Source organism: Microcebus murinus, chromosome 5, assembly GCF_040939455.1.
Source record: "Microcebus murinus isolate Inina chromosome 5, M.murinus_Inina_mat1.0, whole genome shotgun sequence".
In the NCBI taxonomy this organism is placed as follows: domain Eukaryota; kingdom Metazoa; phylum Chordata; class Mammalia; order Primates; family Cheirogaleidae; genus Microcebus; species Microcebus murinus.
In genome coordinates, this window is record NC_134108.1 from 20,555,107 (window position 1) to 20,581,161 (window position 26,055).

At 39.6% G+C, this 26,055-nt stretch overlaps 1 protein-coding gene across 5 annotated transcripts in view; it reads right to left on the bottom strand.

Annotated features, from left to right (window-relative positions):
- Positions 1-26,055, bottom strand: part of PHACTR2 (phosphatase and actin regulator 2) — a 249,735-nt gene that overhangs the window by 90,339 nt on the left and 133,341 nt on the right. For all 5 annotated transcript variants that reach the window (XM_076002910.1, XM_076002909.1, XM_020287240.2 and 2 more), the window contains exon 2: positions 3,468-3,635. In XM_076002910.1, coding sequence (XP_075859025.1) covers positions 3,468-3,635 — 168 coding nt within the window. The remainder of the gene's footprint in view (positions 1-3,467; positions 3,636-26,055) is intronic.

The following is a 26,055-nucleotide window of genomic DNA, read 5'->3' on the forward strand; positions in this document are numbered from 1 at the left end:
CAATAATGAGGCTTGGAGCAGCCCCTCGGTGAGTGTGGGGTGTGGGGACAGACCGCAGTGGGAAAAGCAATGACAGTGACAGGAGAACGTGGAAGCAGCAGCCATGGGGTGGATTTTCAATAAGTTTGGTCTTGATGGTAACGAACTATGCAGAAGTGAGAGGAATAACTGTGTTTAGGTGGGGTGTTTGTTTATACTCCTAGCTTTGGGGAGATACGAGCATATATAAAGATCCAAAGAAAGAAACCTCACCCCCCAAAACACAAATCAAATCAAATCAAAACAGGAAGAAGTGATTATGTCAGGGGAGAAGGTTATTAAGTGACATTTTTAGTTCTGGATATAAGGAAGGGATAGAATTAGAGATTAGATGGACTGAGGAAGAGGAGAGGCAAAGCAATGAAGACAGGTACCTGGGGAAAGTAGATGGCAATGAGGGACATCCTCCTGCCCTAGAACCTTAACCGCCAGACCCTGAATAGCCTGAACTAGAGTCAAAGATACCAGTAATTTTCTGCTTTAAAACGAGGCCAGAGAACTAGAAGTCGGGCACAAGCCACTCTGTCTTACAGGACAAGATGCCCTACAGGCTGATATGGAACATTCAGAAATATAGTTGACTCAAGAACCACCCAAACAGGCCAAGGATGAGACCCTTCTTACCTTCCACCTTAACAGGAAACACAGTATTTCAATGGCATCAATAAATTAGTGTTGTGTCCTATCTACTACCAATTAAAAATTCCTACAACAAAAATCCACACTAGGAAAAGTGGTATTACTCACTGCATAGTGGAACACAGTTAAGATTCACGTCCACGTGCGCATCGAGACAGGAGTTTAAGAGAAGGACAAACATAAAAGAGTCACGTTCTCAGAAGAAATGCACCTTCTTTCCAACCCCAAGATATTGTGGGTCTAGCCTAAGGTGTCCTTCATTAATTGCCAGACTGCATATGGCCTTGATTATATCCAAACAGCTCGATTTCAGTTTGAGATAATTTTTTAAAGAAGAAAATACCTTTCTCTTGGTTATTTCCAAATCCCATCAGCTTTCTTCTAGACAGGACGTCTTTCTTCAATGTGAAGAAAACTAATATGTGATACACCATTTTATGCCTTTGTTTTAAGCTTTACTTATATATTCCACATGTCTTGGCCAAAAAAAAATATGTCTTTAAATAAATACACACAATAAAGTGACAGTGAAATACTTTATAACAGGACATTGCATGACATCTTATGAAGAACAAATAAAACATTAGGCATGTGGATTTAAAACAAATGATTACATGTAAATGTAGCACAGAAATTCACAAAAGATGGTTAATACATGTACTTGGCTTGTTCTTATTCTATTATGTAGCAATTGTGATGGAAAAAAAAATAGGCCAAGGAGACATTAAATAACTTTTCAGGTTTTTGGTGTAGTTTGGTCATCCTTAGGAACCAGCGATGTTAAGTAGTCACAAATAACTTCTTAGAGCTACACTTACATAAAATCCTGTGTGAATTAGAAAAGGAAACAGAATACAAAGAAGGATAGGCCATCCTCGATCTGAATAAACACAGGATAACATAAAATAACACTTAAATGCTGTTTAAAAAGACTATTCTTAAATATTCAGAGTTGGTGGAAATGTGTTACAGCCTTCCTACTGTTAAAATATTTAAAACAAGGTGACAACGAAAGAGAACGGGGAAGTTCTTTGTAGATGTCTTCTCTCCTTTAAGGAGACAAAAGTTAATAGCTCAGATTTAGGTAAAGGGCAAGAGAGACAAGTGAAGAGACTTTCTATCCTCTCTTCTCATTATCTTCTTAATGCTACTGTCTGGAGCCCTACTCCCAGCTCGGGTAGTCATGGTAACTCGAGGAACCAGATGCTCCCAATGCTTAGGGAAACACAAGAGAGAGGCACTTAAGAAGGCCTGTGTGGTTTTATCTACAGCCGAAGAACAAAGGACAACAAGATGCCCAGCCAAGGATTGGAAGGATCAAGCGTCTGCTTGAAGACCAACAACAAAATCTGGAACTGAAGCACCTTAAAATTCAGCTCATTCAACTCCCTCATTTTGTAGACAAGGAAATCAAAGCTCAGAGGCTGATCTGACTTGCACAAGGTCACTCAGCACCTTGGTGGCAAGAACACCACTCAGCACAACACTCAACACTCTGTCCCCCACTACCCACTGCCTCCTAACTCAGGAAGCTAATTAGGCAATGAAGAGCATCCATCCCATAAGCCAAGTCTCTCTTCTTTTTCTATCTTTTTATTTTGGAAAATTTCTAATATTTACAAGTAGGAGATGAGAATAATAAACCTCATGTACCCATTGCCCAGCTTAAACAATTATCAGCTCACTGCCAATCTTCTTTCATCTACACTCTTACCTATCTTACCACTCCTCCATGATTACTTTGAAATAAAGCCCGGATAGCTTATCATTGTTTCTTGTTAAATCTGAGATGCTCAAAGAAATAATATAGCTGCAAATGCATCAGAGGCAATTTTCCCTATTCCATACCTTTACATTGTTTTTAGTATTTTCTATTTCATTTCATAGTTCTAGAAAGAAAGATCAGCTCTATCTTAGCACAGACCAATACAATATGCTCGGCGACCCAGTATACACGCTGACAATATACACTGGTACAATGAGGGATTTTGATGAGGGATTGTTTTGAACAGTAATCATGGAGAATGTTGAACTTACTAAAAAGAGAAATGTTTTTCTATCTTAAATAAAACACCACTGACACTGGCACTAGTTTAAATTGGGCTTAATCCTAGCCTGAGATTTAAAGCCAACTTCCTCTGTGAGTCCATATGAAAGGCACTCCACAATGTACTTCTTAAGGTTTAACAAAGCTACAACTTAAATTAACAATCAAAAATTTTTACACCAATAGGGTTACGGATCTCCTAAGACACAGACCATTTATTTGTCCTGAGGATATGATGGAAATTTAAAATTAAACAAACACAGCAACACCTTTCTTTCATATAGCCATTTCAATCTTATTCATAGAAAAAATACATCAAAAATATATTTTTTAAAAAGTTTTAGTTAATAAATAAGACTGTGCTACTAGCGCTAGATAGATATACACATGACGGTATGCATATGTCAAAGTGAATGCTTATGGCCACAGTGTTGATGGGTAACATTTCCTCTTCTAATTTTTCAATATTTCACCTGCCCCTCCTCACACATCAGTTTTCTATATAAATTTAAAGCTAAGAATATATTAGAAAGCCAAAGTCAGCACAAAAAAAAGGCAACTCAGAACTCTTGAGTTGTTTCATCCTTAATAATGAATAAAATTATTTCATTCCTTAAATGAAATAATTTCATTTCAAACACACAACAATTTTTTTTAAAAAAGAAAAAAAAAAAAAAAGAAACCTTGCAAAACATAATTTTCTACCTTAGGATATCTTCTAAGAAACATATGGCACTCATACCTGCTGAGGTTTCTCTAAATTTGTCGCTTGTCTTCTTTTTCCTCCATTTCCAAGGTTTAAAGATTTTCCCAATGGTGGACAGTTTGCCCTTTCTCTTGAAGGGAGGTGTTTGGGAACCTGCCGTGGGGCCATCTGAGTTTGCGACAGAAGCTTTGTCCAGTCCGTCAACTGTATAGAGAAAAATAAAGTCAGAGAAAGGTTATAATAAAATTTGGAAACAACATCATCTATTTTTTGCTGGACTGTTAACAGTAAGCATGTCCACTTCTCAGGAATCACATATAAAGTTTATTTTGTCCCATTTCGCAACTGGTAGGACTCCCCTGGTATCCATCAGTAAATCAATCAATCAATCAGACATTACAGTTCCCTTAGGAAATCATTTTGGGGAAAGAGAAAAGAAGCAAAACGCTTACATAATAGGTGGGGCCAGACACAAAAGGGTCTGTGAAACAGTGCTGAATCCATCTGCAACAAGCACATCAATATTTCGTGAAGAAATTGAGTATTCTAAGTATTCCTGAAATAGGATGTTCCTCCAGAGGCTAGTTTGGCATTCTCAGTAATGAATATTACAGTTACGATGTAGTTAAAATCATGGTTTCTCCTTCGCAAAATACAATTTGGTGTCAAGAAGCTAAATTCTATTTTTACAATGCTAAAGCTATCTTTTGACTCTATTACAAAGTTTTCAGCTTCAAATAAATGGATAGCTATCACTAACAACAAGAAATATGTGGAAAATGTTGCGTATTCTGTGTGTTAAAAACATAGCTTTGTACACCTTTATTGTTTTATTAACCAGAAGAAAGGTACAAAATCTTCAGTTGTTTTGCACTACGTTCCAAACAGAGGGGAGATAGCAATGACTTATATTACCCCAACTTTTGAATAGCAAAGAACTGGAAGCAGGCCAGAGTGAATAAAGTATGGTATTATTCACTCAATGAAACAGCTCGTAGCAATAATAATAATAAAAAAGAACCATTGATACACACAACAACATGGATGCAGCTCAAAAATATTGTGCTGAAAGGTCATACAGAAAAGATTACATACTGTGTGGTTCTATTTATAGGAAGTTCTAAAATAGGCAAAATGAATTTATGGCAAGAAGAGGAAAAAGAGGAAGAAGAGGATAGAGGAGAAGGAGAAAGAGGAGGAAGAAGAAAAAATCAAAACAGTAGTTTCTTCTTGGAAGGAAAGGGAGGTAGGAATTAAATGAGAAGAAGCTTGAGGGAAATTCTGGGGGTGATGAAAATTATCTCTTTAATGGTGGGATTATATAAAACTTATCAAATGGTAGTTGTGATTTTGTGCATTTCACTTTATATAAAATAAACAAATAGTGAAGTCTAATTAATGATAGGCATGCTGAAATGTTTAGGGGCAAAATGTACTGATGTCCATCAAAAATTACAAATGGACAGATAGATGGACTGGACAGATGGATAAATATGCAATAAAGTAAAATCGGTAAGTGTTGAATCCAAGTGATAGTTATAAGGGGGAGGTGAATATAATTCTTTCATCTTCTCTGTATTTTTTAAACTTTCATCATATAATATTGGGAGAAAAAAGAACAAATAAAACCAAAACTAGAACAGCAAGGACTTCTGCTTCTGGGAAGACGGTGTAGACTTATTTTTTCCTATCCTTTTTGCTAAATTCAACTTAAAAAACAAGAAAACCCTGGATATTATATATAAAATAAATATAAATAGACTTTGTAAGGTGAGGGAAAGTAAGACCAGTCTGGGACTTCAGAACCTAAGAAACAACATGGTGGTGACATCCTTGGGTTTTCTTTTTGCCTCAAATATTCCAGACTTGCAGCAGAAGAAGTCAGAACCCTGGGAACACCAACAAGCATGGAAGTCAGCAACCCAGAAATGCCCACAGGCAGAGAGCAAAAAAGCCTCAGCAAAAGTCTGCTCTCTCTAGCCACAGGACCAGGAAAGGGGCAGATCAGCAAGACAGAAAACTTTTAGACAATAACTGCTCTACTCCAGCCAAACACCACAGAAGAAACTGTGACCACCTACACCAGCAAAGGCTGAGTGGAGATGCTAGACTTCTACCCTCATGAGGCTTGAACAAGTACCCCTAACACCCCTGCTAGATTGGTTTCAGAGAAGACTAAGTAGAGAGCCAGGATCTTTATGCCCTGGCAGCTGACAATGAAGCATCTTCCATGTTACCGGTGGAGACCATGTAGGAAGTCTGGGCATCCACCCCTACTCAGCAATAACCAGGTGTCTCTCCCTGCCCCCAATACAGAGACGGTGTCAAGCCACTACCCACCAGAACAAGGCCACTTAATGTCAGGGAGACCATGTAGGGAGCTGGAAATTCCACCCATACTCAGCAGTGACAAGGACACCCAGACATACACACAGTGTGTTAATAGAGGACAAGTGAAGAACCAGGTTTCCTATCTCCATGTGGGAGTGACAAGGTGGCACCACTGCTTCCCCTGCTACAAAGGTATCAAACAAAGTCAATTAAAACAAAATGTTTCAAAAAGATCTAGAGCCACATAAAATAATAGAAAAATGTCCAAGTTTCTTAACACTGGGGCTTTTATCACAAAAAAAAAAAAAAAAGAAAAATGTCCAAGTTTCAATCAAAAATCACTTGACACACCAAGAACCAGGAAAATCTCAAAATGAATTTTAAAAATAGATAACCAACAGATGCCAACTCCTAAATCTTCATGAGTTCTCCTTCCAAACAAGTACAGATAAATCCCATTCCTCCCACTAGTGAAGTCTACTCTAATTCCAGGGGCTATCTGAGCAGAGATGCACAGAGGCTGTGCACTGCTAGGCTAAATTGGAGATACAAGTCCTGCATTGACTGATACTTCTCTAAGTGGTTCCTTTGAGCTATAGCACATTTAGAGGTACAGGGGATAGGCTGATTTTGAAGCTAAGCCAGAGTAAAGAAGTAAAATCATTACTTCCCTTCTATTGCTGTCCAACTGCCTTCCCTGAACTAAGGGGCAAACCCACGGAGGAATTGAGTGCATGGTTTTTTCTTCTTCACGGAGACTTTATGCTGAACTTTCAAGGAAGGGCTTGCTTTTGAACAATTTAAATGTTGCAAAATATAAAAGGCTGACTATTACAAACATAGGAACTAAAGTTTCCATCTCAATTCATCTCTCTGGCTACAGACACACAACTAGTTCTCATTTTTTTACAATGGAGTGGGATCTTTATCTCCTAACCCACATATCTAGTTCCCCGACACTCTATTTAAAAAAACCCTGCTTTCCATCTGAACCAATGATGCACAGTCTATTTTTTCCTATCATAAACCACACTTGCAATTGGAAACCATATGTTGGCACAGTTGGCCAAACTGCCATTGTACTTCTCTTAAATCATGAATGTGAAGAGAACTGTCACCCACTTTTGAGTCATATGAGCAGAATACTCTCTTTCCTCCAGACAACCAGGATACCAACAGTGCCATTGATATGTCTATAATTTTTCTTTGGGACCAATTTGCCATTAGAAGCCACTTAAAATTTTCTATAAATTCTTTCAAAGTCCAGTATATTTTGCATTTACAAGCGGATAAGAACAAATTGGTAGATAAATTCCACGTGAAAGTTGAAATTTTCTGATTGTTTTCAATGTTAATTTTTACCTACTGTCATGTTATCAAGAGTAACCCAGACCAGGCGCGGTGGCTCACGCCTGTAATCCTAGCACTCTGCGAGGCCGAGGCGGGCAGATTGCTCGAGGTCAGGAGTTTGAAACCAGCCTGAGCAAGAGCGAGACCCTGTCTCTACTCTAAATAGAAAGAAATTAATTGGCCAACTTCTGTATATAGAAAAAATTAGCCAGGCATGGTGGCACATGCCTGTAGTCCCAGCTACTCGGGAGGCTGAGGCAGGAGGATCGCTTGAGCCCAGGAGTTTGAGGTTGCTGTGAGCTAGGCTGACACCACGGCACTCTCTCTAGCCTGGGCAACAAAGTGAGACTCTGTCTCAAAAAAAAAAAAAAAAAAAAAAAAAGAGTAACCCGTCATCCATCAGAACTTTCCTTTTCATACTTGAGATCTACATTTTAAAATACAGCGTATATTCAGTTTGAGACCAGCCTGGGCAACACAGTGAGATTCCATCTCTTACAAAATAACATTAGCCAGGCATGGTGGCATGTGCTTGCAGTCCTAGCTACTCAGGAGGCTGAGAGAGGAGGATCACCTGAACCCAGTAGTTTGAAATTACAGTGAGCTATGATCGTGCCACTGCACGCCAGCCTGTACAAGACAGTGACACCCTGTCTAAAATAAAATAAAGCATATCTTGAGAAACAGTCATTAACCATTTGAATATAAACATTTTAAATGACACAGCTCAGTCTATCTTCCCAATGAAACAAACCCACACCTAAGAGAACTTCCCCACTTCCCCATACCACCATCTGGTAAAAATTCAGAGAATACATGAAGGTTTTATTTTTTCATTTAAACAGAAATTTATTAGTTAGGCAATACCTGTGCAAATGTGACTAGATAGTTATCATATAAAATAATTATAGGTTTGAACAGTCTTCCCTTTTGAGATCTGAGAACTGAATGACAGGCATTCTTAGAAAATTTCAATCTACTTAATATGAGAGTTTGTAGTATTTTTATAATATTTAATAGTTATATGACATTTTAGATATCCATTTTTTTCCCACACAGAATCATTTCAGTCACTGAGAAAGTAAGACAGATGTGGCATAGTATTCCACTTGTAACTGAAAGATCGTTTAGAAAAGAATCGTAGTAAAAGAACTTCTGGTTTTGATTCCACACAAATTGACAGCTGCCCTGTGAAAACAAAACAGCGGTAAAGACAGTCTCAGTTTTCCTCCAAATACCTTTACATATCTGAAGGTCAATGAGAATACATTTTTGAAGCCAAGTAATAACAAAAACAATTATAGAGAAATCATGTGTGATAAATAATTCTTTGATAACACTCTGCTGTGTATGCTTTAAGGAAGTGAAAAAAAACAAGCTTACCAACATTTATTTCCTTAAATTATGTTTTCTGGGCTGTTTTCTTTGTGCCTTTGTAATTTATTATGCTTAGACAATATTATATATTTTTATTTCTATTATAGTTTTTCTATTTGCATTATAATTCTGCCTTTATAATGGACACAGAACTACGGCAAAGAAATATTGGAACAGTGCTTAGGGAAGATATAACTTTCTTTCCTATATTTACAACATAAGCTCTCTCTCTCTTGATTGAAACAACAGCTTAAGATGTGTGCTATCATACAAAAGGGAATATGTATAATTTCTGGGCAGAGAAACAAGGAAATGATAAAGCCAGAGTGCACTGATGGTATGAGCCATCACAGATGAGATTGGATCATAGTTTCTAAGGTGGCCAAGTGACTATCTTATCTTAAGTTGTCTAAAGAGCTCCTTACTCTCTTGCTAATCAGTTTACACTGGGTTGGGTCAAATCTCTTCCTGTAAGGAGGTAAGATGAATGGCCAGTGGAGAGGAAGAGAAAAAGAACGAAAGAATCAAAATGTATGGTACTGCATGGGGTATAGGTTAAAAATTCTGAAACTGCTATACATGCATGCTGGGATCAAACAAGTATGTGGAACAGATAGCAGATGGTGAGAGCCAAATTTTCTGGTGGTTAGAGAGAGGTTCTATTAATAAATAAACAAGGAGGTAAAGTTAAAGAATTTATATGGCACCAATTAGAGTTGGAGACATCTCTATGGACCCATGTTTGGCCAGGTCAGTAGGTCAACAGATAAAGTACAGACATGGGTATAGACATGCTTTCGTATACACATGTATTTCCTAGCTCTGTCCTCTCAGAGGGCCTAGAAGCAATGACACCCCAATAGCAATACGCACACCCAGCGCTCAGATCTTGGTTTCTAATAGCACTCTCCAATCAAAGGAACCAGATCTCCTTAGAGAAATGGCTGCTTCCACGGCTGGGGCAGGGAAAACATGAGCCTTGCAGCATTGTCTAGTGCCAGTGAGTGAGAAAGTGCTCAAACAACAAATGAATGAGCATGGGTTAAAAGGGACACCAGGAGCCCACTCAAAGAGTTTACAAAGCCCAAAGCTGGAACAATCAGAGCAACAAAATAAATAATATAGTATTGGATAATAAGCCAAAGTATAAAATAAACACCCATGAATCCAAACTGATAAGTACTAAACAAATAAATAAATGTGAGAGAAGAGATAAATCTGCACAGAACACCAAATAATTGATATCAATACTCCCCTCTCAAGGGGATGAAGCGTCACTCCCCAGTGCTTCAACGTGGGCTACATGTGATGACTTTGTTCCCAAGATTGCAATGTGGAAAGAGGGAGGGAAGGAGGGATTCTACTGTGGAGATTCTAACAAATACAACCGCAGCCAGGTGGTCACGGTGGACATAATCAGAGATAAGTTGTATGGACAGTATGTACCCTTGACACGATATGATATAACAAGAATGGTACTTCAAAACACACAACCCCATTGTCACCCTGAGAAACATCAGACAAAACAAAATGGAGCGACATTTCCAAAATGCCTGGCCAGAACATCTCAAAACAGTCAAGGTCATTTAAAACCAAAATAAGTCCGAGAAACTGTCAGACCAGAGGAAGCTAAGGAGATGTGACGACTGAATGTAACATGACATCTTGATGGAATTCCGGAACAACAACAAAGAAAGACATTAGGGGAAAACTAGTGAAATCCTAATAAACTGTGGATTTTAGTTAATAGGAATAAACCAGTGCTGGTTCCTTGGTTGTAACAAATGTATTATACTGATATAAGATATTAACAATAGGAAAAAGGAAATTGGGAGTATATGAGAACTCTTTGTACTATTTCTTTAAATTTTTCTGCAAGTCTAAAGCTATTCTAAAGTAAAATTTATATTTTTAAATGTGGCATTAGCTAGCATGGAGGTAAATGAGGATTAAGATTAACTGATTCCTGGGGGCTAAGAGATCTCAGTGGGCACTGTCTTTTACCAACTCTGAAGATTTCTACTTGAAGGAGTTTTGGAAAGTAATACGCCTCAGAATTGGCATCTTTCTTCTAAAATCTCCCTTTATTAATACTTTCCATTCCCAGTATTTTATCATTAAGAGAATACTTACGGGTCATAAAATTGCTATTTCAACCCTTTTTAGCACATGATGGACCTAAATAAGATAAGTAGTATTAAACATCTTGCAAAACGCTACGCCAACGGGCTCAGCTGCAGCAAGGCATTAAGAAGTATTCATCCTCAGTTACTGTGAGACCGTACAGAGAAAAGGGATTCCAAACATACCCCCAACACACACACACACACACACACACACACACACACACACACACACACACCCATGCTAAGCTTAGTAGTGAAAAAAATCAAGGATGGCTGACCTTTTAAAGTTAGGCCAAGAAAAATTTTCCCATTGCCAGTATTGTGCTCAGCATAGACCTATGATATATACTTATGGCAAAAAACTAAAACACATTTATAAAGTCATGTCCTGAAGCATATGAAATGGTTAAATGTGAATTTTTTAAAAAAAGGAATGAGAATATTTTTGAACTTTCTATAGATAAATGTATTCTACCATTTACAAATCTGAGAATAATAGAATTTTAGAGTTAGAAAAGATCTTAGTTCAGAAGAAAATTGCTTTTCATCAGTTGATATTTCCTTAAAACAAATAATCAGCCTTAAGGTAATAATCATAACTAAAATATTTCAAAAATTATTTAGCCATTATCTTTTTGGTTCCCCAAGAGTAAGAGAAGAGAATGTACACATGACATTAAATTTAAAGAAAAATAAAATAAAATGTGAAAACATTATTACAATAGAGCATAATAAAAGAATTTTAGTCCCTCCTGGAAGAAGACTGTTATTATTTTGCTTCTATTTGTACTTGCCTCCTGATTTGCCAATTTCCATTCCTCTGTCACTTGAAAGAAACTGTAACGTTATTTAAAGGGACTTGGGATTAAGATCAGTATTTCCTACTGTCATTAAAATTAATGCTATGGAGCATTTTTCCAAAAAGATTTTCAAGGTAGACATACAGAAAGTAAATGATTCTGTACAGGCAACCCCCATTCAGACCAAGGCAGAGATCACTTCCAGGCCCCAGAAAGTTTCCTCCTGCTTCTTCCCAATCACCGCCCACCCTCTCCCTCCCTTTCCCCAATCACTGCCCTTTCCATGTCCATCACCACTGATTTCTTTCACCTGTTCTTGAACTCTAACTTGGTCGACTCATACAACATACTCTTTTGACTCTTTTCACTGAACATCTGCGAGATTCATTTCAAAGCAAAGCTACCTTAGTTACAAAATCAAAACATGCCACCTTAGCAAGATGACAGAGTACCTGAGGATGATGAGCTTTATGCACATTTCTTCCTTCGAGAAAGGAGATCATTACCACTTCCTTTGTCTGGAAAATGTAGATAATATCACCTTCCCTTTCCTAGGGTCTGGGAAAGCTAATCTACCTTTCTACCATCTTTTGAGGCTGCCCTAAAACCTTGCTAAAATAGAAGTTCACCTAAGCAAGATTAAAGGTGAAGAAGCAGTTTATCATCTGTAAAAAAAAAAAAAAAAGGACAGTTTAATATATATTCCTACTCCACATATTAGAGCACACAGCAGTTCTGAGCAATGTAATTTACAGAAGCACTGGGTTACAACCATGTTATCATGTTACCAACATGTTATCAACCATGGGCAACAATCATGTTTAATACTTCCACATTATCCTATATATGTATAAAAGCCCTACATATGAGGAAACTGAGCCCCAAGAAGGCTATGTGCTTTCCCAAATTGATACCTAGTGGCAAAGACAGGAGTCTAGGTCATCTGATTCCCGATCAGGGCTTATCCCCCACTCCACCTGGCTGTCTTCATCAGAATATGATTGCTAAACTCATACTGAACCAGCAATACCTCCTAGTAGCTCTAAAATAGCAGTTAGACTCTATAAAACAAGAAGCAAAGAGGACATTGCACAATTAGGACAGGCAATAAATCTAAGTTATTGTTCTGGGTTTTGACCACCCAACAGGGATGGTGAACTACTGTAAGCCAAGAAGAGAGCCAGATCCTAGATCCAACTCTGCTACTTACCCAGCCCTGTGACCTTGAGCAAGGACCCCACATTCTCATTGCTAAAATTAGGAGACTAGGTTAAATGATCACTAGGCTCCTTCCGACTTTAAAAATTCTATGCTTCTTCCTATGGCTTTCTGCTGAGTATATCAATCTTATAGGTCACAGTAAGACCCGTTCTAAGTGCTTTATGAATACTGCTTTGTTAATCATCACCACAACCCTGTGAAGTAGATGCTATTACTGTTCCCATTTTATAGATGAGGCAGTTGAAGCCCAGAGAAACCAAGCAACTTGTCCAAGGTCACACACAGCTGGGGAGCAGGATTTAAACTTGGGTAGTTTCCCTCCAGTGTCCTTTGTACAAAATGGGGAGGAGAGTAGTGGGTGAGAGTAGATCTGTATTTTAAGAGAAGGCAAGACATAAACCCTAATGAACAATAACTCAATTCTATCCCAGTCACCAGCTTGGACTATCCAAAGAGTTAGGGCAGGTATTGTTTTGCTCTCTAAAACAATATCCAATGTCACTGCAGTTAATTGCATGCTAGTTGTAGGCAGGGTGTACTCTTTTTATATTGACTATAATTATTTGATTGTACAGAATCCTTATTTACCATAATATTAATTTTAGAAATTTGATATTATCAATTTTTAAGCTTGTTTTTCTAACAGAGGCAGCCCTTATTTTTAAAATTCCCAAAGGGTAAAGCTACTAAAGACTTCCATCTGCCTGCAAACACTGACGGAGAATTCCAGAGTTTAAACTGCGGCCAACGGGACTGCAGCATGAGTATGTTTGTGCAGCTGTATGACATTCTGATTCACTGACATGAACAACATCCCCTAGACTTGCTACAGGATATTTAACAGATTAAATAAAGTCGTTCATAGTTGGGGTTTAAAGAAATTCTGATTGAGTAGGAAAATGGTCACTGTGCAAATACGGAAAATCAATTTTCATGTAAACAAAAGCATTTTACGTTTTGAATACCACTGTTCTCTGGATAAGCAAAGGGCTCTCTCTGTGAATAGACAGGATGGCTCTGCTTGGGAATAGCAAGAAGTTTGCTACAGGGATGAAAAACAAGGCAGGAGGCAACCAACCTCGTCCGTCCCTTGTTCCCCTTGGAGGCAAGCCATCTCCTACAGCTCTCAGCGTGTGGAGTCGAGCAGGCCGCAGTGTGTAGAGTGTGTGGTGTGCTTGTGCAAAGGAGGAAAAAGTCAATATATCCCTGATGGGATGATCTGCTAAGTGAGAGAGAACTTCGCCTCACCCATGTTAGGATAACGATCAAGCCTGCTTACGCTGGGAATGTGCTCGAAGATGGAACTTTAGGAGAGAAGCTGGCAGGCCTTATATATAAATTGTAAAATAAAATCCAATGAAATATCATGATGTTTAAGTAAGTGGCAACATTTTGCTTCAGACAATATTATGAAAAATTTCCCGTAGAAGACGAATGTGCCAGAAATATTATTAAAATAGCACATTAACTCCGGACCAATACCTTTAAGTCAAAAGCCTAGTGGATACATAAGAGCCCTGAGAATCTACATAGAAAGTGACTAACCCTGTCTGTGTACATCCAACAGTCCCCTGGCAGTCACACCAAGTCCCCAAGGCTGGTATTTGTGGACAGACTATGGCCACGTGGAGCATTCTAGACTATCTTCCCAAGACAGAAATGAAACCTGCAGGTGTATACAATGGAAAACAGGATGCTGGGAGATATATCCCACAGAGGAGAATTTATTTGTATCAACTAGTCATACGAAGTCCCCAAGGCACCCAGATTTATATACTTGTAGTTCAGTTAAGAAATGACTGCAACAACCCAGGCATCTGAACTTGGACAGAAGCAATGAAAAGGGATTGAAAATGATAAATGCATCTCCAAGGGACACTGAGGGGAAGAAGAGTCCGAGGAACTGCCTGGAGAAGTCACAGAGAACTCCGTGGCCCAAAACCCCACAAGGGAGTGGTGGGATGTCAAGAGGAGAGAAGACTTGGAGGAAAGACCGTCAAGCTTGTGTTCAGACACCATGAATTTCAGGTGTTGGCAGGACATTCAGGGGAAGATGTCCAACAGACTATCAGAAATGCACTACTGGCACACTAGCAAGAAGTTGGAGTTGAAGTTGCTTGATGGAGTCTTCCAAACAAAAGCAGCTGTTGAGGACCAGGGGTAAACTCTTAGAGAATGATTACATTTAGGAGCAAGTGGGCTTTGCAAAGCAATAAAGAACCTTGAACATTTTTGGCTTTGAGAATGATCAAGCAGAGGAAAAGGTTTTGTTTGCTGTTTGTTTCAAATTCACAAAGTGTGCAAGACACTCAAACATGTTTATGGGCTGAGGATAAGGAGCCTGGGGGTCAGGGTGGCAGGGGGTTTTGAAGATGCAGGAGGGAAGGGCTGCAGAACTGTGCCAGCCAGGATGTCAGACCAGCCACATGGAGGCTGCATGGGGATGGAGTTCCCTTGGGCAATGGCAAGACTTGGGGTGGACAGGGAGAGTCTGAACCTCATCGGGTGACTATGAGGCAATGACCAGGAAGTCATGAAATGACAGCAGCAAAGAAGTGTGAAGGAAAACTCGGCAGGATGGCAAGTACCTCAATTGAGAACATGCACAATATGGAAAGCAAAAGGGGTGGGAAATAGCACTGTGGAGCCGATGGACTCCACAGAGCCACCTGTGGTGCGAGAGCCCAAGGACAACAGGGCCTGCATTAAAGACAGTCACCAGGGAAGACAATCCAAGGAAGAAGAGGAAGGAGAAGTCCACAAAAGGTATGGATGTAGGCTGGGCGTGGTGGCTCACGCCAGCTCTCGTCTGTAATCCTAGCACTCTGGGAGGCCGAGGTGGAGGATTGCTAGAGGTCAGGAGTTCAAGACCAGCCTGAGCAAGAGCAAGATCCCTGTCTCTACTAAAAATAGAAAGAAATTAATTGGCCAACTAATATATATACAGAAAAAATTATCCTGGCATGGTGGCACATGCCTGTAGTCCCAGCTACTCTGGAGGCTGAGGCAGGAGGATCGCTTGAGCCCAGGAGTTTGAGGTTGCTGTGAGCTAGGCTGACGCCACGGCACTCACTCTAGCTCGGGCAACACAGTGAGACTCTGTCTCAAAAAAAAAAAGATACGGATGCAGAAAAATGTGTTTACCGTGAGATGGAGGCACTCATTCACAATTTATTGAGCAGCTATTATGGAAAAGGAACTACAATGGTGAGCAAAAATGGATTGGATCTCTGCCCTTAGGAGGCTGGTGGTCTATGAGGGAGGCTGACATCAGTCAAGCAACCACTCATCCAGAGATAGATGCACAGTGTGCGGCCAGCAGGGGTTGTGGGGGACCCCGGAGGCTCAGGCTGCAACACTGCGGCCTTAGTTCTCATTATAGGCGTAGCACAAAAATGATCTCCAGGGCCGGGCGCTGTGGCTCACGCCTGTAATCCTAGCTCTTGGGAGGCCGAGGCGGGCGGATTGCTCAAGGTCAGGAGTTCAAAACCAGCCTGAGCAAGAGCGAGACCCCGTCTCTACTATAAAAATAGAAAGAAATTAATTGGCCAACTGATATATATATAAAAAATTAGCCGGGCATGGTGGCACATGCCTGTAGTCCCAGCTACTCGGGAGGCTGAGGGAGGAGGATCGCTTGAGCCCAGGAGTTTGAGGTTGCTGTGAGCTAGGCTGACGCCACGGCACTCACTCTAGCCTGGACAACAAAGCGAGACTCTGTCTCAAAAAAAAAAAAAAAAAAAAAACAAAAATGATCTCCAAATTATGAGTTAAAATTCGGGGTAAAATTGTTGGAGGGCTACAGAGGTTGAGTCTAGTTCCATAACATCACCTAAAAGGTGGACATATCCTGTTCAAATTAAACAAGAAACCATTTTAAAGCCACTGAAAAGCAAAGGATTAACATTCTTTAGTTTGTACACCTAATTCTCTTGAGAGAGAGAGAGAGAAACAATCCCACTAGTTGTTTATTTAAAAAATAATTTTTATAATAATGGTCCCTTTAGTGTTGATGTTATATATTTTTCTCTCCAACATACTCATTGAGGATGTCCTACTTGCAAGATGTTTATTTTGGTTTCTTTCTTGAAAATGGCATGTGTGTTAAGCTAGCATTTCAGAAAACAAGTTAGTTGTACCAGCAGGATTTGGGTAGAACACTACCCAGAGAGCCTTCCAATCCAGTTAGGGTGCCATCGAGCCAACCAACTTATTCCAAAATTCTTTTCAGATCTAACGTTGACTGGGTTCTAGAGTGCTGGGAAAAAGCCCATAACTGAACTTCAGAAGTAACTAGTTGCAATTCACTGATTTTTCAGAAGCCATAAAGATAATTTTTAATAGTTCTTATCAAGTGAGTAGGGAAAAAAAAAAAGAATGCCTCTTTGAGGAGCAAATATGTGAAAAAAAAAATCCTCCGCACTAGATTAGAGTCCCCTGAGGTCAGGGACCAAATTGGCTTTATTCCTGATGTTGCCCCCATACTGTACCTAGATCACAGAAGGCCCTTCATAAATATTTATAAAATGAATAACCAAGTCGTGGATAAATGCATGGCAATAATTCAAAAGGCCTGGCCTAACTAGGCTATGATTTATTTTAACAGGTCTTTAGATTTTTCGCACAGAGGAAATTGTTTCCAACAGTGCCTTCCTGTAGAATTCCAAATATTTTGAATGATAACACAATAAACACTAACGTTTGAAATTGGGAAAATATCAAAGCCAGCAGGAAGGATGATTAACACTCATAGGAATGGCACAGACATTGCTGACATATTTTTCAGGTAGGCAAACACTTCCTTGCTCCTTACAACGTAATTTAGAGACAATTCATCAAATCCAAATAATTGAAAAACAGTTGGAATAATTTATGTGTAAAATAATCTTTTCGGGGGTTACTATTTTCACACAGTGATGAGTGCTGAAAATTAATTTCTCCAACAGCTACTCTGCATCTACTTCAATTAACATTTCCTCCTTTCTCTAAACACTCCAATTAAGCATCTCAGATTTTTCTTCAGTCTCCATCTTCTTTTTTGCAACTGAAGAAGTTAGAAAGGCAATTTCGCTCCATGGCAAAGAAACAAGGCAAATTATCTAACTGAACTGGAACTAAACCCAGATTGTTTTTGTTTTTTCCATTCTTTTTAGGCATCACACTTGAGAATTTGAATCTCTTTAGAAAACTAAGAAACCATATAGAAAACTATAAAACTATTTTTTAACCTAAAATTAAACTGTTTGATATTACAACATTAGTACAGATGTTTAGTTATGTATCAATACTTTAGGCTTTCAATAAAGACATCCGAAACTGGCAGAACTACAAGGTAGAGCTAGGCTGGGTAGTGGCCCAGTGTTGTGGTGGCAGGTAGCTGACATTACAACGTAACCCGTTCAATTACTAGGGATCATCCTTTACAATTGGCAACCAGCAACAAGTTTTTATTCCAATCTAAACAGAACACACCACCTCTCCTATCTCACCTTTCAACTTCGAATCGAATATCTCCTGTTAGACCAGTATCCTCAGGGGAATAAATGGAGAGACAGCTGACATTTCTGTATCTCTGCACTAAAGTTTACAGAGAAGAAAAAGGGTTTGTTTGGTTTAATTCTTTAGCTATTTGGCATCCCAGTATGGCTCTGCTTTAAAAAAAGGAAATAGCCACTTTTAATATAAACACGGACCTATAAGTACTGCAGAGGAAAAACATGGGCTTCCAGAATCAGAAAGATTTGAATTTAATCATCTGTCCTTCCACTTCTTAGCTGGTAACCTTAGGCAAAGAAGGTAATTCAACCTTTCAGAGTCTCACCCTCATCCATAGGATGGGGTAGGACAACTCACCATTCGGGTTGTGGCTGGGATTAATACAGATACTACATGTAAGCAAGTGGAAGAAAGGCTGATAAAATGTTTTGAGGGGAATAAAAACAGAAAGTAGATTATTTATAATCCAGACCAACTGGGGCAGCAAAATTTCTTTGAAAAATATTTTCCTGGTCTTCTAGAGGACTCCAGGAAAACAAACACATCTCCTAAAATAGATCCTGTATACCCACCCAAAATAGATAACCTGCATTCTCCACTGGTCTCAAGACAATTGCTGGGAGCTGCTGAGACCAACTGACACAAGGGAAATCATCATTATTCTATAGCAGAAATGCCGGGGACTAAGGAAGGTAACAAGGCAACAAGGTTGACATCATATGAAGAATGAGAGTGAGCAGCTACGAGTTGGACTCGGCTCTTTCCCACCAGCTGGGATGTTGCTGAATCTATTTTTACGCTTGCACCTGCAAAAAATAAAAAATTAAAAACACAAAACAAACAAACAAAAACCATTCAAAAGACTGATTGCTTACTTGATTAATACGACACTCAGTGAATCATGTTGAAATCTGATTAGGCAACGTCTATGGGACAGCTAGGCAAATACAAGTTGTTGTTCCTTTTGGTTGTGGAAAAGCCTGCACTATATAAGACGTGTTGCCATGGCTGCCAAACACAGGAAGTTACATTTTACTCTTGTTTCCAAATATGCCTAATGTCAAAATCTAAAGCAAAAAAAAAATAAAAAGGTCCATTTTATGATTTCATGAACCCCAGACACTTTACATTAAGACCACCTTTAAATTCAACATAGATGCCTATGTCCTGGAGGACTACTGATTATGAAAACTGTTATCCACTGGACTGGCTAAGAAATCATTATCAAAGGGGCCTGTGTTTATGCTGCCCTTCCCTTTTTAAGATCTAGCAGGAACCTTGTACTTTTCTTTCTCTTTGCCTCTAGCACTGGAGTACCCGGCAAGAAAAATAAGGTTGGAACTCGTACTGAAAAACCACAAGTAATTATGAATTAAATCCTCATCAGTTATGTCCACTGAATATAGTAAGACTTCAGTTTTAGGGCCATGGGATACAGAATTTAGACTCTAACGTAGGGTCTTGGATCCAAGTGAAGTGAGCTCGCTTGGAAGAAGGACAATGTTCTATGACTTTTAACCTTCCTTAGCTTGAGTGCTCAGCATATTCTAACCTGCAAGATTCCTCAAAAGCCTAACAAGAAAGTCACAAGTAATGGGTGTGGTGGTTTGACTAAGAGTTTCTGCACATCCCGACCCTCATGCCCAGCCAGTGATTATCTGGATTCAGAGTAGGGCCTAAAAGGATCGGGTCTTGCCTGCAGCCTTTTGGAAGTGCTTTGTATTTAGCCATCTCAAGCCCTAACGTACTTCTAGGAAACTCCTGGTCCAAGAGATGCCTATAAAATTTAATAATTTCTGAGGTTATGAGAGAATTTTCAGTCTTTTTACAAAAGGGTTCAGGATCGTTAGATGCTGATTCATCCAAATCTTGTATGCTTAAAGGTCTCGAGGGACCTGTTCCACTTAAAATAAGGAATTTTGAACCTAAAAGGAGGGAGGGTGTGCTTTCGAAGCACTGCCTTCGTATCTTGTGACAAGATGAGCAGTCTACCCAAAGTGACCCCCTCACTTAAGAGTTTTCTGTGAAACTTAAGAGAGGGGAAGCCATCACTAGAAGCCTACAAGGTGGCTGACAATGTATGGGCTAGAATGCAAATGCGGCTAGTCGTACATGAATCATCTTCAAATTACCAACCAGTCTCAAATGGGGCTGCTACATTTTCTGGCAAGAACATTCTTGTTCTGGCTTTACTTTGACAGGTGTTTAAACACTGTCTTTCTTTAGCATCCCTATTCATTTTCTTTCTTATTTTAGCAGGTCTTTGTGAAGAGACATGCCACTTTGCTGGATTTCAAACACATCAAAGACAATGAAAGCACAGAGTCAGAAAAACCAAAGAGAGAAAAGGAATAATATATATGTAGTGACACTTGGGAACAAAACATTTCTCCAAATAGAGTGTGTCCCATTCAGAGACCCCAAATTAGATTATAAAACCAATCAGGTGGCACATATATAGTTACTGACCATATTGGAATTAGAATCTTGATAAGCAGTTTTGGTTTTTTTCCTCAGCATTACTCCATTTGGTGCTGGAATCACAAGACACTGGTAATTATTTCTTACATAGTTATGCTAGAAATATAATGGTCACATACTCCATTTTGTAATTTTATCCCGCATACTCTTTATATTTTGTGCTTCACTTCCTAAGTGGTACTGCCTAGTGACTCTGGTTAATTCCCATTGCTGAAAATCACCTTCAGTGCATCCCTTAATCAATTCATATTCAATGAATATATGACATTGTTGAGGTGAGCAGGGAATAGGATTTAATCTGGTAAGAGGTAAAATGGAAGAAATCAGAAAAAAGACAATGGATACAATGTGCTTATGGGACATTGCCACTGAAACCCGGTTTACACACACCTTCTGAGGACATTGCTAAGGGCTGAATTGTGTCCCCACCAAATACGTACGTTAAAGTCCTAACCCCCAGTATCTCAGAATGTAACCATATTTGGATATAAGTTCTTTAAAAAAGGTGATTAAAAAGCCAGGTCCAGTGGCTCCCATCTGTAATCCCAGCTACTCTGGAGGCCGAGGCAGAAAGATTGCTTGGGGTCAGGAGTTCAAGACCAGCCTGGGCAATATAACAAGATGCCATCTATTAAAAAAAATTTTTTTTTTAATTTTTAAAAAAATGTAATGAGGTAAAATGAGATCATGTAGGTGGGCCCTAATCCAGTATGATGTGTGTCCTTATAAGAGAAAATTTGAACACAAACATGTATGTTCACAGAAGAAAGACCATGTGAGGGCACAGAAAGGTAGCCGTCTACAAGCCAAAGAAAGAGGCCCTTAGCAGAAACCAACCCTGCCGACACCTTGATCTTGGACTTCTAATGTCCAGAACTATGAGAAAATAAATTTCTGTTGCTAAAGCCACCCAGTCAGTGATACTTTGTCATGGCAGCCCTAGTACACTAATATTGTACGGACATTTACTACTGTCTGTAAAGTTACGTATCAGTATGTTGAAGGTAGAGTGAAAATGTCACACAGCTTTCAATCTCACCTCTACCTCAACCCACTTAAAAGAGGGAAAAAGAAAGGTTCTTTAAAAGCTTCTGCTGTGATTACTTTATAATGGCTTTCTAAATTAAAACATTCTTGTTTGGAAAATGAGGAATACATGTGTTCTGACATTCTGTGGTCGGATGACTAAAGGGGAATGAGTTTTGAAAAAGTGTACAGTTCTAAATTCTTCTTAAAATCTCATGTTTGATTTTATTCTTTTCATGCTTTCTTTAAAAAAATTGGCAGGCAAGTAACTTTCCAAGCCACAGCACACTAGCTGTGCGCATATGTATACAATTCCACCTTAGAAACCTTTAGGAAAATGAAACACTGTGCAGTGAGGCCAACAGAACACACGGCATGAGCTCAGTTAACTTGTTCTGGTTTATTCCAAGTTTCCATCCTCAGCCGGCTCTTCCATAAACAGGCTGGCAGGTCAGCACAAGTGAACTTTACAGATGCAGAAGAAATTTCGAAAAACACAAAATCCCTTTAATATATGAAACTAGTGACAGCAATCCTCAACTGTCCTGCTAGCTACCCAGCTGTTGTCAGAAACATTTTTATGCTAGCAGGGAGGTTTAAGGCAATGGTTAGCATACCCTTAGAACTCCTTGGACAACAAAGTGGCCTTCCACAGGGAGGCTACGAACTCTTTAGAAACACCATTTAAGAGACCGCAGTTAAGACTGAATGAATTTACTTCACCCTGGGCAAGGTACTGCAAATAGGCATCAAATTGAAAGGACAGATCCCTGAAGTACAAACAGAAGTGCAAATAAAAAGCCAAACATTATTTGAAAAGGAACGTATGAAAAGAATTTTTAAATAAATGATTGCTTCCTTCCTGAGTTTTCAGAATTTGCTGCCCACATTTCTAAAAGGGAAAAGGGTTCAGCCTCCTCTTTAGAAATGTATTTTACTAAAATCTTGCTCACAGTTCCTCCCATTCATTACGAAACACCTGTTTTCATCTAGTGCCCTGTTCTTAGACTTTGGTTCCTGGGTGAAGTAATTAGCATGCAGCAACATCAGATGAAGTTCACAGGGGTCTTTTTTAAAAGGCAACTAGTTGAAATTCTGTTGCCTTTCCTTACATAGTAATTGCCATTCTGTTGATAACTTCTTTGCCTTCAGATGTAACTATGCATTTAGTTCTAACCTGGTTATTGTGGGAAATGCATTATTTTGCTGATCATATTAACAAAATGTACATAAATGCAAAAAGTTTCCAGGCAATGGCATTCTGCCTGAAAACTTTTTGCTTTGATGTACATTTTGTTATTATTGTAAAATTCCACTTGACAACAGGAATATTTGCTTGTCAACTCTAAATATTAATGACCACAATTATCAAGGCATTTGGGTACTGACCATCAGAGTCTCTGTACTGGACACTTTGTGACTTTTACCTCAAGTAAAGAGAAAGATAGAGGGGAAGAGTCAAAGGAAGAGAAATTTTCTTTGGAAGCCACCTTTCAAATACACACAGATGGTCCTCCATTTATGATGGTTCGTCTGAAAACTGTTTGACTTTGAGTTAGGTGACTAGGATGTAACCCCATCGTAAGTCGAGTATCATCTGTACAGTACTGCTAACCTATAACGTATTTTCTAGAGGATGTTTCTCATTTTAAGAATCTTCTGGAATGCTTGTTGAAAACACAGATTCTGAGACTCCTCTCCAGAAGATTCCAATTTTGCTGATCTAGAACACGGAACCCAGTAGTCTGTACTTGTGCCAAGCACACTAGATGAGTCTCACAATTGGGCAAGTTTGTGAAATGTCATCTTGTAATATCCCAGGATCCTATCAGAATCAGCATCCCAGAAAGATGATGGACCCTTGAAATTACAAAAGCACAAAAATATAGGGAATTTACAATTATTCTATGTAGATCTTACTTGTGAATTTTTTTTTAAATGTCAGAATATTATTATCACAGTAAACATATTTTGAAATTAGTCTAATTGCCCATAAAACTTAAACTTTCATATAATGTTTTTTAGACCACCTCAACCAGCCAGGCCAAAGTTGAGATCTTGTGTAACAATCATCCAAGAAAGTCTTTTGAAATTAGTTAAATGCTGTTTGCTAAAGAGACTTTGCTAAAGTCTCCTCCATAAACAGAAAATGTTAATGGTGATTAATTGTAAGTGAAGGCGGTGTCTGTGCTTATTACAGCAAGTTTGCTTTGCTACCTTATGACCCCACCAAGCTACCAACCAAGCGTGAAGCCAGAATACAGTCACTTTCTAATATGAGGGCTCAAAAAATATATGCCCCATGAGCTTTGCTCAAGAAGCTCTTTGTGTGTGCTGCCAAAATAAGGAAATAGACCTAGAAAAGGAAGGAAAAAAGATGGGGGTCATGGGATTCAGCAATCTGGAGATTCAACACACAGGGAAGTGGAAAGAATCCCTAGGGCGTAGTGAAGAGAGATCCCAAGGCAAGAGCTGGGCAGCAGGTAGAGAGAGAGGCCAGTCTGTAGGGGAAGAGGGCAAAGACTGCGGGTGAAGTTCTTAAAGGTGCACTTGAAAGAATAACTCAAGTGTCTGAACATATCAAGAAGAGATTTACGTAACGAGAAAGGTGCAGGGATGATATAGACAGGACACTCAGCAAGCCAACAAAAACACCAGTAGGGAAAGCAAAAAGCTCTGCAGGTAAGAAAACACAATCATGGTTTACCACAAGGTTAAGCTGTCACTTGCTGTCATGTAGTTTATATGGACCACCGACGTCATCAAAAGTACAATGTAAGAATGTTGGGAAGATGAAAAACTGGGAGAGTGGGAAATGTGTGATTGGGGTGGAAGTGGGGATGGGACGGGGTGAAAAAAAGAGCTATGTCTTCAGTTTCCACATCATGAGGTCAGGAGATGACATATCGAGCTGAACGATCAATAAGTAGCAATGTAGGCATGCTGTTTAGCGACTGGAGGATTAAAGATTAAAGAATCAGTATAAACAACCCTACATTTCTTGGATGCTACTTAACTTTCTACTCAGTACCTCTACTCTGATAATATATGTTCTGGCCAAACAAAGCTATTAATTTCTTTGACAGATAGTTTTGGTGTCAGGCATGTATCTAGGAATAAGAAGAGACACTGATGAACAAGACAAATAATGTCTTTGACAAATAACGTCGTGGAGCTTATGTTCTAGTGAAGGGAGACAATGAACAAACAAACACAGGCAAACAAGATAGTGTAGGTGCTGGGTGCTATGAAGGAACAGATAGCTGGGGCTCTGGGAAGATTATTTCTAGAGATTGGGTGGGCAGGGAAGGCCTCCATGAAGGAGTTAGTTGGAGCTCAAACAAAGGCCCCCTTTGTAGAAAGCCAGGGGAAGAGCTTCTCAAACAGGGAGGAGCAACTGCAAAGGTCCACAGCTAGGAATGAGCCAGGCTTGTCTGAGGACCACAGCACCTGAGAGGGGACCAGGGGCAAAGTGGTGGAGAGGGGGCCAGAGAGGTGGGCAGAGATCACATGGGCACAAGAGCCTTGAGACCCAGACTGTGAAGTCTGGATTTCATTCCAAGTGCAATGTGAAGATAGGAGGATTTTGAGTATGACAGTGACATGATTCATGCTTTAGAAAATTGCATTAGGTGTGTGGAAAACAAATTGCAGAAGGGTGAGAGCAGAAGCAAGAGACCGGCTGGAATCTACCACAGTTGTCCATGCAAAGGGTGACCAGGGCTTGGCAGAAGACAGGCAGAAGAGAATGGACTTGAGTTATATTAATATTTGGGAAGGAAAAAAGGACAGGGCATGCTAATGGATCAATATGGAGAGGAAAAGAAAAACCTAGGGATGACTCCTAGATTGTGAACTAGAATAAGTGAGTGGCTGGGGGGTATCACTTGGGGAACTGTTCAAAGTCAAGGGAAGAGCTGATTTGGAGGACAAAACCAAGCCTTCTATTTAGATGTGTCACCCCTGAGGTGCCCAGGAAGTATTCAAGCAGACTTGCCAAACATGCAGTTGCATATTCGAGCCTGGTGGGCAGAGAGAGGTCAGAGTTGCAGATACAAATCTGGGGTGACAGGCTACTCTCATTTCTCCACCTTGCCCCATAATCCCCCGAAATCAGGCATCCTCTTCACCTGGTTGGATTATCACAGCCCACCTCTTGGTCCTGCCTGCAGTCTCTCCCCCTGAAACTATACTGCATGCAAACCTTCATCTCCTTGAAGCAAAGAAATAATAATCATCTCTCTGATTTGATCACAAAAAAAATGTTTAGGGCTTCCCATGGCCTGTGGCTTTCAGTCCTGCCTTTCACCCCTCTCCTCCCAGAGCCTGAATTCTTGCCCCTATTCTGTGCCTTCTGCCACTCTGATTTTGTCCCTGCAGTTCTCTAACGTGCCCCTTCCCATTCACACCCATTTC